Source organism: Aedes aegypti, chromosome 3 (genome assembly GCF_002204515.2).
Source record: "Aedes aegypti strain LVP_AGWG chromosome 3, AaegL5.0 Primary Assembly, whole genome shotgun sequence".
NCBI lineage: Eukaryota > Metazoa > Arthropoda > Insecta > Diptera > Culicidae > Aedes > Aedes aegypti.
Genome location: NC_035109.1, coordinates 288526135 through 288540352, shown reverse-complemented (window position 1 = coordinate 288540352; position 14218 = coordinate 288526135). Strand labels below are relative to the sequence as shown.

The following is a 14218-nucleotide window of genomic DNA, read 5'->3' as shown; positions in this document are numbered from 1 at the left end:
AAAACTAAGTCAAGACAACATGGTTATTTGTACTAAATTAAGTAAACAGCGGTATTTTGAGGCTTGAGAGAATTAATTGTTCCACATTTGTAACCATAGTAGCTGCTCTATATATTTGATCATTTCACCATTTGGTCGTTTCGCAGTGTTATTTAATGTTGTACGACTCCGGAAATGTATCTCAGAAGTTAATTTAAGAACAACTAGTGAATATATCTAAAAGAACTTACCCATAACGCAGAGCAGACCCGTGCCATAGACGCGGAAATTGTTGTACATCGCAGAAGCGTCTTTCGTGAAATCTCCAAATATCGATAACCACGGAGCCATGTAAGTCTGAAAGAAAAAGAAAGAATAATTCATTAATAAACTAATAGAATGTCTAGGCCAAACGCTCCCTTAGCGGGATATATGAATGATACGTTAAAATCATATATTTTATGATTTTAACACCATTTTTTAGCAGTTTTTACTTAGGTGCACCACTCATGGTACATTTGCCCTAACGCTATGTTTATCTAAATGTTTCTCTTTGATTTAGACCGCATCTACCAACCACCCCAACAAAATCTCATTGATTTGATTTAAGTTCGACGATGTAATCCCCCTCTTGTAATGTGGTAAACCAACCAACTTTCACTCTCCGTAACGATCGAGGCCAAAGTAGAGATTTCTCCCATCCATAGATGCTACGGCCGGCGGCGGTTCATCAACATCTGCACATCTATTATTCACAAACCATCATCATCAGTTCAGGGACTTGTCATCCTCTGCGGGCTGAGTAACACACACATACAAACACACTTACAACTACACATACACAAATAACTAGTGCAGAGCTGATGCCCTGTAAGCCTCCGCCGTCTCAGAGGTTTACCACCAAAGCACCAAAGTGGCACTGCCACACAGGATAGTTGAATTATAAACCAAGCACCTCTCACCTACATCCACAATATGTGGCGTGGTTTCTGGATGCCGATGAAAGCCAAGTGAGACACGCTTCTTGTGCTCTTAAGAAAGCATCGCACTGGGGAAAAAAAACTGGCATCCTCACTAGGGTGGCCTATAATGATAAAAAAATCTTAAGTTATGCCCTTAAATTTATAAGTTTGGATCCCCTGAAGCTTCTGTGAAAATTTTAGCGGAAACCGCCAACAAAAAGAAAAATATAAAAGCTGAATATCGACAAAATATAGCTTAGCTAAGCTTAGAATGACTACCCATATATGTAAATTGTTGAAATTCCGTGATTGACCGAAGTCAGTGAAGTGCACACAGAATCAACTTCAAGTTCGGCAGGGATTGGACATAATCTACTTCAGTGTGCAAGCACTGCAACTCTTGAGGAAGTAGATTGAATTCAATGACAGTAAGCAGCATGACGGTAGTTCAACAACTTTCTCTCCTGAGCCACTGCGTGAAAATTGAAATCATTTTCTTACGTATGCGTTACTGTTTTCAAAACGGATTGAACGAGTTAATGATCAGTAAATAATCCAATTCTTTTATCGAATTTTCGAAGTCATTGATTGAAATTAAAAAGGAGATTCGGCAATGGCGATGTGGTCAGGAATCGTTCAAATAAAACATCATTTAAGTGAATAAGCGATCCAACGACTAAGAAAGGAATAAATCGCTTGATCTCCCTAAACTTGTTACTAGATACACTCCTTCCTCCACCTCTTATTCAGTCTATTAATGTTGAGATACTTGATTCATTCAAATGGTCTGGATAAGAGAACCAGAATACACAGGTTATCTCTTCAACATAATAAATTTGGTGTCGCAGGCAAAAACTGCTCGTTGACAGTATACATAAACCAAAATAATTCAATAGTTTAAGTCGCAGGTAACTATGATCAAAATGATGGGAAATTTTCCAATAGATGACCCTGGATTTTCCAGGAATCATAATTTTTCTTGCAACGCGTAATAATTCAGTGCCTTTATTTATACAGAGTCAATGACGATCTCGGCCTCGTCCGTCAGTCAGGTGGGATTAGGGGAAGGAATGTTAGTGTGTAACCTTTGCTATTTGGAGACCGTGTTTACCTCTGCATCTCCACAAATGTTACTGGGGAGAATTATTGGGGTCACAGGATTCACTTTGATAAGCGATTAGACCATGATAAAAAAATATTTGTGAGACATAAACATGCTTATTGATATATTATTTTCAATTAATATGAAAAAATCCTAAGTAGAAGCAAATAATGTTGATAATCGAAGTGACGAACCTTTTAAAGTTTATTGAATTAAGTTAACCTTTTGTCGGTCGATTATACTTTTATGGGTGTATTTGTTGTTTTAAAATAAAAAAAGAATGTTCTGAAAAAGTCATGATTTTCAAATATTTGAAAATTCAGTGAGTAAAATTTTTTTTTTTAAATATGAATTTTCTAGAACTAGACATATTGCTTCTATATTAGACTCAAAAATTGCGACGAGGCAACCTCTTAACAACATTTTTATAGAGTACTTCTCACACAAATTTAATTGTACTACCCTTAGCTACCATTTGGAAATTCAGCCTTCCAGCTTTCGAATAAAGTGCAATTTCGGGACACTCTAATCCACAAACTATGCTGTATACACAGAATGGATACGAAACCCTACTTGAGGGACCTGGACTATCCCCGGCAGCAATTTGCTGACACACATTTGCTTTTCTTAACCATAAGCCAACCAGAGCAATTGCATCCCCCTCACTTCCTCACTGATCCCCTGAACCCTGCACTAGTAGCTACCATACGTTAGATATCATCCCACCTAACCAACCGGGACAGGAAAGGGAACTCTCGCTGCTGACATGCTCTTCATTAGATGAGTTTTACTTGGGCCAGCAGTGGTGGTAGTTGTCAGTCGGCCGCTCCGCAACCTGTCATACCCGATTTTGAGCATTGTCTCCGGAAAGTAACGGAACTCACTTTTTGTGTGTACAGCTACCTACACCTACACCAGTCAGATATGGTTTGTGGTGGCACATGGGACTTTTTTAATTAATGTACTTAGGCAGAGCGGAAGGAATGTTTTCATAAGGTAAAAGTTTATTTTTGCTGGTAGTTAGATAGTCGCAAATTGCAGTGCGTTGGAGCGACAATGAGTCAATTTGTGACGGATGAAATACATGAAAAACTTTATTTTTGTTGGTACACTGCAAATAGCCGAATGTCTTTTTTTTTGTCAGTGAACTAATGAGGATCCCCGATGAATATTGAAACGTGTGGGGGTAAGATGACGCAAAACTTTCAAGTTATTCACTGCCCTTGTAAGCATAACTGTCCCATAGTGTAAAAAAAGAAGCTTTGAGGAAATAGCGTTCAAAGTTTGAACTGTCTTCTCATTCAAATATTCATAATTTTCCAGTACATTTATGCATGTCATATTCATTTAGTACCACTGGACAGATTATTTATTTGGCTTCTTTTGGTCAACAAAAATATAAACTTGAACACATATAAACTTGCATTTGTTATTTGGGTTGAAAGTTGAAATAGAGTTTATTATGCCTTTATTTTTCAATATAGACTGGACCAACTCCATATGTTTTAACAACATTTTCATACAAAGTATGACTTGTTTATATATATTGTTCGAATATAGTTTTTTGTTGATATTGGATAGGCTTTTCAGTCTTGACAAAATTAAAAACAATTATTTTATTATGTCCAACGTTTCGGTCCGTTTAGGACCTTCTTCAGAGACTCAATTATTACAGTTCTTCAATACAATGTGGTTCGATAGAATCTATAACTGTCAGATGGATTGAGTTTTCCCGCACAGCCCCAACCAGTTTTGGAAGCTTTTGCTGTGGGAAAACAAACTTAAACTTGTGCACCGAAATTTAATACCAGACCGAATAACAAATGGTGATCGATATTCGACCAGTTACTAAATTCCAGTGCGCCAGGTTTAAGTTCGTTTTTCCCACAGCAAAAGCTTCCAAAACTCTAAAACTGGTTGCAGTTGTGCGGGCAAACTAGATCCACCAGACAATTGTAGGTTCTATCGAAACACACTGGACAAAAGAACTTTTACATTTGGGCCCTGGAAGAAAGCTCCAAACGGATTTGAACAAAATAAAGCAACAGTTTTTAAGTTTGTCAAAACTGGAAAGCCAATCCAACATTAACATTTTTTATGCACATTAAAGTATATATTGATATATAAATGTAGCGATGGAAAAGGGTATTGATTCGAAAATCCACATGGGACAGATATGCTTTTATGGGCATTTCAATAATGTTATAATAAGTTGAAACAACCAAGTTCTTTGTATCAAGTTAGAAAGCAAAGGTTGCAGCCAATAGTGGGCAGTATTTCTGAATTTTTGGATTTTTTATAGGAGTTTTTGAATTCCATTAAGTGGATCGAGGAAAGGATACTAACGCGTTTTGACAGAAACCTGTAGAGTAGCGTATTACTTCTCAAACATCTCAAACATCTTGATAAGCTTTTCAAGTTCCCACTAAACAAACTAAATAAAGAACAACTCTATAAAACACTTCAATTTTATAGAGTTGTTCTTTGTTTAGTTTTGAACAACTTTGTCGAAGACTCCAACTTTGTAAGTCTACTGTAGCCCTTGGTACGGCGTTTTCAATGATGCAGGGTAGAGTGGTCCATGAAAAAACGGTATTTTGTCCATAACTTTTTTATTTCAAATTCTATCAAAATTACGTCTTTTACAAAGTTTTAGAACTAGTTTAAATGTGCATTTTGGTGAACGAATTAATTGATTCTTTTCTTTTTTATGAATTATGACCATTTTTATTCAAAAATATCATATTCTTCAAACGTCAATATCTCAAAAAGGGGCAAAAACGGGGATGCAATTTGCGCAGGACCTGAAAGGTATAACTTGGCAGGTGCTCCGCGACCGTTTAAAAATGTGTACCAATCCCTCAACATATCTCAACTGTTATTTTACAATACGCGTTTATTTATATCAATCCAAGCAATACTTTGAATTTTCATGAGTTCAAATTTCGAGAACATTTTTTTTTAACCTTTCAGTCGTCGCGCGGTTCACCGTAAGAGCCACCACGCTGTACAAAATAAATCAGCGCGACGACTGAAGTGTTAAGACCACTGTTCTGTTCACTAGATTTGTGCTCCTGAAAATTTGAAGGCAGTTTTAATTATTCTTCATCTTACGAAATGTTAGACGTTTTGAAGGATGGTGAAACACAGTTTACAGGGTGCCAAAATATCGACATAATCTAATTTTCATATACCTTGAGTACTTTGCAGCAAACGATAGGCATTTGGGTTAATATTTTGTATTTGGAAGGATAAACATATTCTACGGTCGAAAAAAAATGTTATAGGACAATTTTAACTGCAAAATTGTTTTTTCTTAAATTATACATACCATAAAGTTGGAGAAATCAAATTTTCCTCAACAATGATTCGAAACTTTTTGGGTGTGAAACTATTGTTGGGAAACTTATCCTGAGGTAGCGTAAAATGGGGTACCATTGATCGGAATGACCTTCCTCGCAAAATGTTGGAATCAACATTTTTCTTTGAAACATTTTCAATGTGCTTCTCTTTTTTATATGATTGCGCTTATAAAAATTAAAAGTTATTGCAGAAAATAAGCTCCGTTCATGCGAAAATTTTTCAACTTTTCGAAACAATAATTAAAGAAATTTTCTCTGATTATGGATGACACTGCCAAAAACTTCATATGAGTTATACAAATGATTTTAGCAAGGAAAATGATTGTTTATTCAAACCGGCATCGCTGAAGACGATTCTGTTGTCATAATTTTTATAAGCATGTTCAATTCATCAAAATTAACGAATTATTATAAACAAAGCCAATTTTCAAAAAAAAATCCTATCTTAAGACGTTGAGGTGAAACTATGACACTGTGATATAAAATTAGAAAATATATCACAATTTTTATCATGATTACGAATACTTCCGTAAGTGTTAAACTTGGGATTTTCAATTCAAACACAGGCTTTAAAAATAAGTATATTGCAGCAGAAAATCGCTCAGATTTTTGGAATTAAAACAAAATTTGGAAAGTTTCTTAACCAAAGCAACTTTGTCGTTTCCAGGTCACGAACCTTAGTCGAAAACTCAAATATAGTTTCATTAAGATGCCTAATTGTCACAGTTTCATTCTGTTTTAAAAAAGATTGCTTTTGATTGAGCGATTGTCGATCCGTTGGCTATAGAATTTTATTGTTTGACATAAGAAATTAGGTAATGAATTGCTTTACCAAAATCATAAGTAAAACTTACAAATTTCAATAATAATCGTTGTGGCGCCAAATTATTCCTTAAGAAACTATTAAGCAGTTTTGCCTCGGTGTAGTTGCTTATGTTCCCTTAGAATGGATTGGTGAGTAAATGCATCGTCTTCAACCAATGAAAACAAGTGTTGCAGTACTTGTGCGATTCCATACTTTTGGTAGGTAGTGCATATCTCTATCACGCTACATAAGGTTTACAAAGATCCTGGGACGAGAGAATATATTAGAGTAAAATATGAAGTGTGTTAATAAAACGAATATTATTACACCTTATAGATGCGGCAGATTTAAGCAGGTTAGTATTTCAGCCCAATTGTCGGAAACAATAATGCGAAAAAGTAATATTTTCTTTCCACATCCACACACAGTTGGCAACTCATCGTTTCGCAACCCACATTATGGGATGTTCGAGAAAAATGAGACTTATCCCACAAGCTTTTACTGTTGATTGGATTTTCTAGGTAGCACATATGTGTGTTACTCAAATAAAGTTGACAATCGGTTGTGGAAACGTTTTCCACGTCAAAAATGACAAAGTTGAAAAGCGTAGGAAAGTCTAACAAAGTTATTTCACTTATGTACTTTTGTGGCCCTTGCCAGACGCGACGTTTTTATGAAGACGTCTGTATATGGTTCACGACCTTCTCCTTTAATCATTTCATCCCAAAGAGGACAGTGCTTGCTTCTCGGATTAGTTTTGTATGAGATCTTCCACTGTTATTTATTAAAGTTTTTGAATTTCCTTGCCTTGTGACAAATAAAGAGGGTTTAAAAATACTTATTGTCTAGAAATATCAAATTCAAAGATTATCAATATGAACACATGGAGTTCAACTCAGCCACCTTAAGAATGGTCATTTATGAAGATTGACCCATGCTTTAAGTTGAAAAAAAAAAAATGAGCCAAAAGGAACCTTTCTTAGCCAGGTGGTTTGAGTCTGCGGCTACTAAGCAAAGCCATGCTGAAGATGTCTGGGTTCGATTCATAATCGGTCCAGGATCGTTTCGTAATGAAAATTTCCTTGACTTCCCTGGGCATAGAGTATAATCGTACATGCAACACGAATACGAATGCGAAAATGGCAACTTTGGCAAAGAAAGCTGTTAAACTGTGGAAGTGCTCATAAGAACACTAAGCTGAGATGCAGGCTCTGTCCCAGTGGGGAAATAATGCTAAGAAGAAGAAGAAGAAGAAGAAGAAGAAGAAGAAGAAGAAGTGAAACCAATCTTTCCCTACTCAAATAAGTCATTTAACATGTGCGACAATTTACCCATGAGATTCAATCGACGATTGGCACACAATCACAGTTGGAAAACTTGAGCCAGAATGTTCCTTTATCTATTCTTGCTTCAGGGAGCATTTTCTTTGGGTTGGGTGAGCATACTGAACGATGAAACTGTCTTCCATACATCGACTCCACCACCTCTAAAACTTGAGATCCGACAAAAAAAAAAAATCACAAATAAAACTCCTCGCTCCACCGGCCTCATCGTTCTCTTCCGTTCGAATCAGCATTTGGATTGTTGTCTGTACTCAGAATGCCAACAACCGGAACCGGTGTCGTCGATGGCACACAGAGGTCCAGATTTTCAAAAAGCTAAAAGCAAAAGGCTTATTACAAGAAATGTTAAATGCTGATTCATGGCAATTAAATAGCGTAAGCTGATAAATATCAAGAATTTATCTGATTTTGTCAAAATTTATATGGAAATATATGTTTTTCTAAAGAAAATATAACAAAAAGTTGTAGAATAGTGATCAATTGGCCTCCGGTTCACAAACATTTTTTTTTGTTCTATGTAAAGCAAAAGAATGTGGCTATTACTAAAAAAGGGTCTTCAATCTTAAATCATGTTCCAAAACACTCTCTTTGGTTCAAAATAGTGTTTTGGAACATATTGCCTGGGATCAAATCTCATCCCCGAGATAGTCACTAAAAATTTTCAGTGACTACTTCCTCCGGAAGGGAAGTAAAGCCGTTGGTCCCGAAATGAACTAGCCTTGGGCTAAACATTAATATAGATAAAAAAAAAAGTAAAATATTGAGAAGGCGCATAGATCTAGACCACCGTGAGGCAGCCGGCGACAGAGGTGATGATCGAATCGAAATTTCGATCCGATTTGATTCGGTTCGGTTCGACGACGACGACGACAACACTTGAATTCTTATATGAAGAAGACGGACCTATGTATTTGTCCCACAAGGGACGCACCAGATGATTTTCCTTTTCTGGACCAGCAGCACATTTTTCCCACACTGCTGAGAAGCTAATTCTAAGGGTTCATTTGGTGCCATTATTCGCGGAGAAAACAATTTTTGGCTTGTTGAGCACGTTTTGTTGCGGTGAGCATAAATCAATCAGCACAGTTGTTCTATCACTGCTGATACAGTGGGGGTGAATGGTACTAGTTCATCAATTTTTAATAAATGTTGAAGAGCTTCATGCTTTTAAGAAAGTATTGACACAATTTTATTTGAGATTTTAGACAAATTCAATTAAATGGAAAATAAGTAATACATAACACGAAACTCCGTAATCTATTCATTAAATTAAAACACTTGGCAACACTGGTTCACGCACTTTGAGTTTCTGCAATGAATTCAATCAATTTTAACCCGATGACTTCAAATCGACCTCAGAGTTTTCGTAACATTTGTAGTTGTCAAGAAAGCGGTGTTTTTATTCAGAGATGTTTATGTTTTCGTGGCAGTACAACGTTTTTGTTCTACAGCAATTGATTACATCTGCTTATCGAAACCCATGCTTAGAATGTTTTAATGGACTTCGATTAAAATACAAAAAAATGTATGCAACAAAATTTACTCACATGAATGCTTGAGTAAATTTTGTTGATCAAAAATTGCGCCAAAATAAATTTCCTTGATTTAATTTGATTTAACCCGTATAGGCCTGAGTGAAAGCAAAAATGCTAAAACCCTCACCGATCAACAAATGCTTAACGGAATCATTTTTTTTGTCAGTATACTGGTAGGTACACATATATATTTTCTGAAAGTGGTTAGAAAAGCTGGGGAATATTTCTGTGGCCTGAGTTATTTCAGTGGGTCACTGTGTCAGGTCGGGTTAAAAAAGACAATTTTTTTTTAGCCATGCCAAGTTATCTTTATTTGTTTGCATTGACAATCATTTCTAGTTGCATAAATCACAAATTTGTTGAATACTAAACCGTTTCTTCATAAAAATCTTCGCCATATTGTAACCGATTCCGGAAACTATCTGTGATTTGAAATTTACATACCTTCAGGGGCACAAAAACACAACACCCTTTTCACTTGAGTTGACCCAGTGACCCATTGGAATAACTCTGGCAAGAGGAGAATTCCCGAGATCCTTTGGCCACTTAAGGAAACTAGTTATGTGTATGAATATATTGACAAAATTATTGAAGTCCATTAAGTATTTGCCGAGCGGTGAGGCTTTCTCTCAGGCACACACGGGTTGTAAGACGGGGTTGGTGGTCTAATGGCTACCGCTTCTGCTTCATAAGCAGAAGGTCATGGGTTCAATCCCAGGCCCATCCCTTTCCTTGTACTTTGTAGTTGTATCTTTCACTTGCTTCTATCTACCACTCTTAATATATCATAGTTGATGTTATCTATCACACTTCATAGCATTTGCTAGAAACCGAGACGGACAGAAAAAAAAACGGTTTTCCTACGCTTCCATTCGTTCATCATCATAGCATGCCTTTCTTTACGCCTGATATATAGGCAGTCTGCTAACCAAACCAGCAAGCCTCTCTGCCATAAAAATTACCCCACCCTTTCACCCTTCCAGCATGAACTGGCGTTGACGCAGTGGTATATACGGTCAACCGTGGGAGCCAGTTAAATGCATCATCAATTCCTTCCCCTTCCCCTCATTGGTCTGCATTTTGACGTGGCAGGCACCATTGTTGTCTAAAAATAGAAGATCACCAGTGAGGGTGCATGTTAATCCCAAGCAGTCATCTGGTTGGTTCCTTGTGTAAGTGCAGCTGATCTGGCGATACTGCAGTAGCAACCACGGACGGCCAATCAAGCTCAAGCTCAAGCTCTCCGAGCCACACACGGGTTGAATTAAAAAAAAATTATAATAAAATTCACAAGAATTCTGCCAAAGTTCTTTCCAATAGAACTCGAAACATACAGATTTTACTAACAATGACATCTTCAGGCAGTTATTCGTATATTCTACCGTTTTATTCAGGCCTTTCTTTCTCAAATTCTACTAGGAAATGAATTCGGAATTTCTTACGAAATTTGTTAAGGGTTTGAAGTAATCTCTTGGTATTTCTTGGAAGTTTGCCCAAAGATATCACAGGAGAAACTTCGGAGGAAATTCGGTTAGTATTTAAGAAGAGTTTCTTGAGCTATCTTTGGAAAAACTCTTGAATGAATTGTCGAAACACAAGTGACTTGGGAGATCTATATAGATTACTGGAGTAATTGCTGTCATTAATTTTTGAAAACTTGAAGACACCCCTATAAAAGCTGTTAAAGGTGCTTTAAATACCTCGGAGCTCTAGACGTTTTGATAAATCCTTAGATGTGTTTCATACGTTTAGAAGTTATGTCTGAAGAAACTACCTGATGGTATCTCAAGACATGTTATAATTACTTATACCTTATTAAGTATTTTTTTAAAATTCTGAAAAAATAGTCAGTACCACTAAAAGAATTTAAAAGAACATTGAAGCTAAAAGCATTTACGGTAATGCAGTCTTTAACCACCTCGTAAATATAGCTCAGAAAATGGAATATATTTGCCTCTATTTCTTGATCAGAATGAGATTGTGTCGGCGAATGCTACAAGTGGTGACACACAGTAATCGGCACGGCGTGTGTCTTTCTTGTTTACGTTCATTGCTCGTTATATTCCACGAACGATAAATGTCATGCGTGTTGTATGAACGCAGGTTGATAAATAGAATTAAATTATTGCAATCGGAGAGCCGAAAGGGTCCCGAAAGAGTCATTACAATAGTTCTTGAAGATTTCTTTGTGTTCTTACAACATTTCTTGAAGTATTCCATGGAAAATCTCTGCTGAAACTTGTGAAATATTTTTAATACCGTAAAACGGGGTAACTTTGATAATGCGGGTAACTTTGATAGTGCGAGACCCACAACATATTAAACGAAATAACGAAGTTTCTGTAAATCAGTTAAGCAAAACAAACGCAAAAGTAAAGAGTATTAGTATGACACTTCATGTCAAAGCTGTTTTCATTGGAATCAAGAGCATTTGAGGCTTTTTATACGAATATTAAAAATTGACACAATTGTAGCATTTTCGAAACGCTTACAAACAATCTGTTGTACGATCACTATTTGATGTAGTTTTGAATAGTTGGCCACTTATCTTTGACAGCCTAGTTATCATAGAACTTGAATACGGTCTCAAATCTCTTAGCGAATAGCATTTTCACAAACTGGGACCATTTTTGTAATCTAAGTCAGAAATTTCCATACAACGTTAAACGCCTAGAGGTATGCAATGCCCTTCAAATGTTCGTTATTCATTCAATTTTGTTCGATTCATACTCCATTATCAAAGTTACCCCAAAACAGAAAACCAACTTTCGATTACACTGCGGAACACGTTTTTGTCTCCAGCACCAAAATACCGCTATTCACTTAATAAAGGGTTGCTGAATCCATTGCCGTTTTCAGAAATATCATAGCACGTCTAGTTTTTGAGATATTGACTGTTGAAAATGCAAAAAATGACTATTTCAGCCAACTTGCATGCAAGTTTGCCAACTTGTAAGGTAATATATTGGCTTAATTTGCCACAGAATTCAAACTTTATGTGTATAACAATACTTATCATCAAAGTTTGTATTACTTTCGATACAGAAAAGTTATTTTTTGATGGTTTAGAGAATTGTTGTACTTTGCCATATAGAAGAAACGAAAAATTTTATATGGAGACTGCAAGCATGTTGAAAAAATCAGTTTAATCGAAATTTAATCGCGCAATTTCAATCGAATTATGTCTGAAATGAAAGTTCAAGTTCTATTTTGCATGTTTGGTGGATTAGATTACAAAAAAGTATGATAAATTGTACTTTAAATTTCATGTAAACATTAATAAAACCAGTGTTTTATACAACTTTGGCGAACTGTAGCTAAAAATTGTGACGTGCTGGAATATTTCTGAGAATGGCACCAGATTCAGCAACCCCAAATCTACTAGAGACACATCATTTGATCCTTGAGACACGCAAAAGTGTCATTTTTGTTACGCTGTGTTATATGAAAAATTATATATCCATTCATAATAAATCTTTTGGAAATCTATCAACTGCAATCGATAGCTAGGATGCCAGTACTTGTTTTAAAAATATAAATTATTATTCTTTGAAACAGCATGCATAAATATTCAAGTTTTCTTCGAAAAAACTATCAAAGTTACCCCGTTTTACGGTACCATATATTTGATGAAATGCCTAGATATTTTAGTCTTAGATGAATCTCAAGTTCTTGAAGGACTGTAATGTATTCTAATTTTTCGATGAACTCCTGGAGGAGTTCCTGACGAATTTTCCACTCAGAAATTTTGGAGTTGCTACCGTATTTTTTTCAGGTTGATTTCGGGTCTTGATCACATTTTCTATCCCGTTAGTTAAACCTAAGGTATGCCCAGAAAAAAAATTTGCCAACAGTAATATATTTACATCCCTAAAGTTTTAAGTGTTAGGTTTTTACAGAAATTATGAATAATCACACAAAAAGGATGCCATTTTGCGAGAAATTACTTCAAAATCCTCTCTGGAGGTTAAGTTAAGATCAAAAGTGTAAGAAATTACAATTTCTTTGAAAATATTGCTTTACCTAAAATTCCGGACGTGACCCATATTCCGAAACTTGACTTTTTGTAGCGATTTTTCATGAAACCCCTTCAAATATCTTCACAGGATGATCAATCCTTCTATGATTCAAGCCATTAACATTTAAAAGTAGTGAGTCAGTCATAAATCATCGAATATTTTTAAACATATAAATGTATCTGCTAGACTTAAATGTAAAATGTTATTATTAATTTTATGCAAAAGTGTGAATCAACAATTTGCCTCAAATGTCGAACTATATTTACCTCATTTTCCGAACATCTTGATTCAAATTCAGAACAGTAAACATAAATCTTACCGTTTTTTTTTTCAAAATCCGAACATGACTCATATTCCCAACAGTGGTGATTTCAAAGGTAAAGGTAGATATTTTCACAAGTTTTAAATGTAGGACATGACGGACATGTAAGGACATGTATCCTAGATGAATTGATCATCCTGTGGAGAAATTTGAGTGGCTTCATGAAAAATTGCGTTGAATAGTCGAGTACACTGTAACCTTAACTTACAAACTAGATGGGGGTGCGTAAAATGAATGACTGCGTGAAATGAGGGAGCTTAGTTCGTAAAACGAGGTTTTGCCTATTGGAGTTTACTTGTATGAAATTAATTTTTATTATTTAGAGAAATTATGCTATTTTAGTATCATTAACATATTATTGATATATTTGCTTCTTAATCAGGCTAGAATGTGTGCCAGTTAAGGTCTTCCAAGAGCCCATTGGTGTTTGGGCATATCATTCTACAGTTTTCAAATATTCCAAAGGCCCCTAATCAATCATGTTAGCAAACGGTGTATTGTTTCACTTTGTGCAGATGTTCTTTGTCCTCCAAGATGTCTATCGAATATAGGCCTTAGGATCTTCAAGCGTAACCAATTATAAAATGATAGTTCTTTAATATTGCGAAGGCCCCCAACTATCCATATTAGTAAACTTAGTATTGATTTGAGTTGTGTCAATGTTCTTGGACTTACAAGGACTCCATTGAATATAGGCATGAGTATCTAAAACTTAAGTAGTTGTATAATGATGATATTTAGTTATTGCATCAAATCTTAACTCATCATATAAGCAAATTGATCAATGTA

General features: G+C 35.7%; 1 protein-coding gene across 14 annotated transcripts in view; it reads right to left on the bottom strand.

Annotated features, from left to right (window-relative positions):
• The window catches only part of LOC5575390 (solute carrier family 12 member 4), a 791918-nt gene that overhangs the window by 134058 nt on the left and 643642 nt on the right, over window positions 1-14218 (bottom strand). For all 14 annotated transcript variants that reach the window (XM_021849571.1, XM_021849567.1, XM_021849570.1 and 11 more), the window contains one exon: window positions 231-336. In XM_021849571.1, coding sequence (XP_021705263.1) covers window positions 231-336 — 106 coding nt within the window. The remainder of the gene's footprint in view (window positions 1-230; window positions 337-14218) is intronic.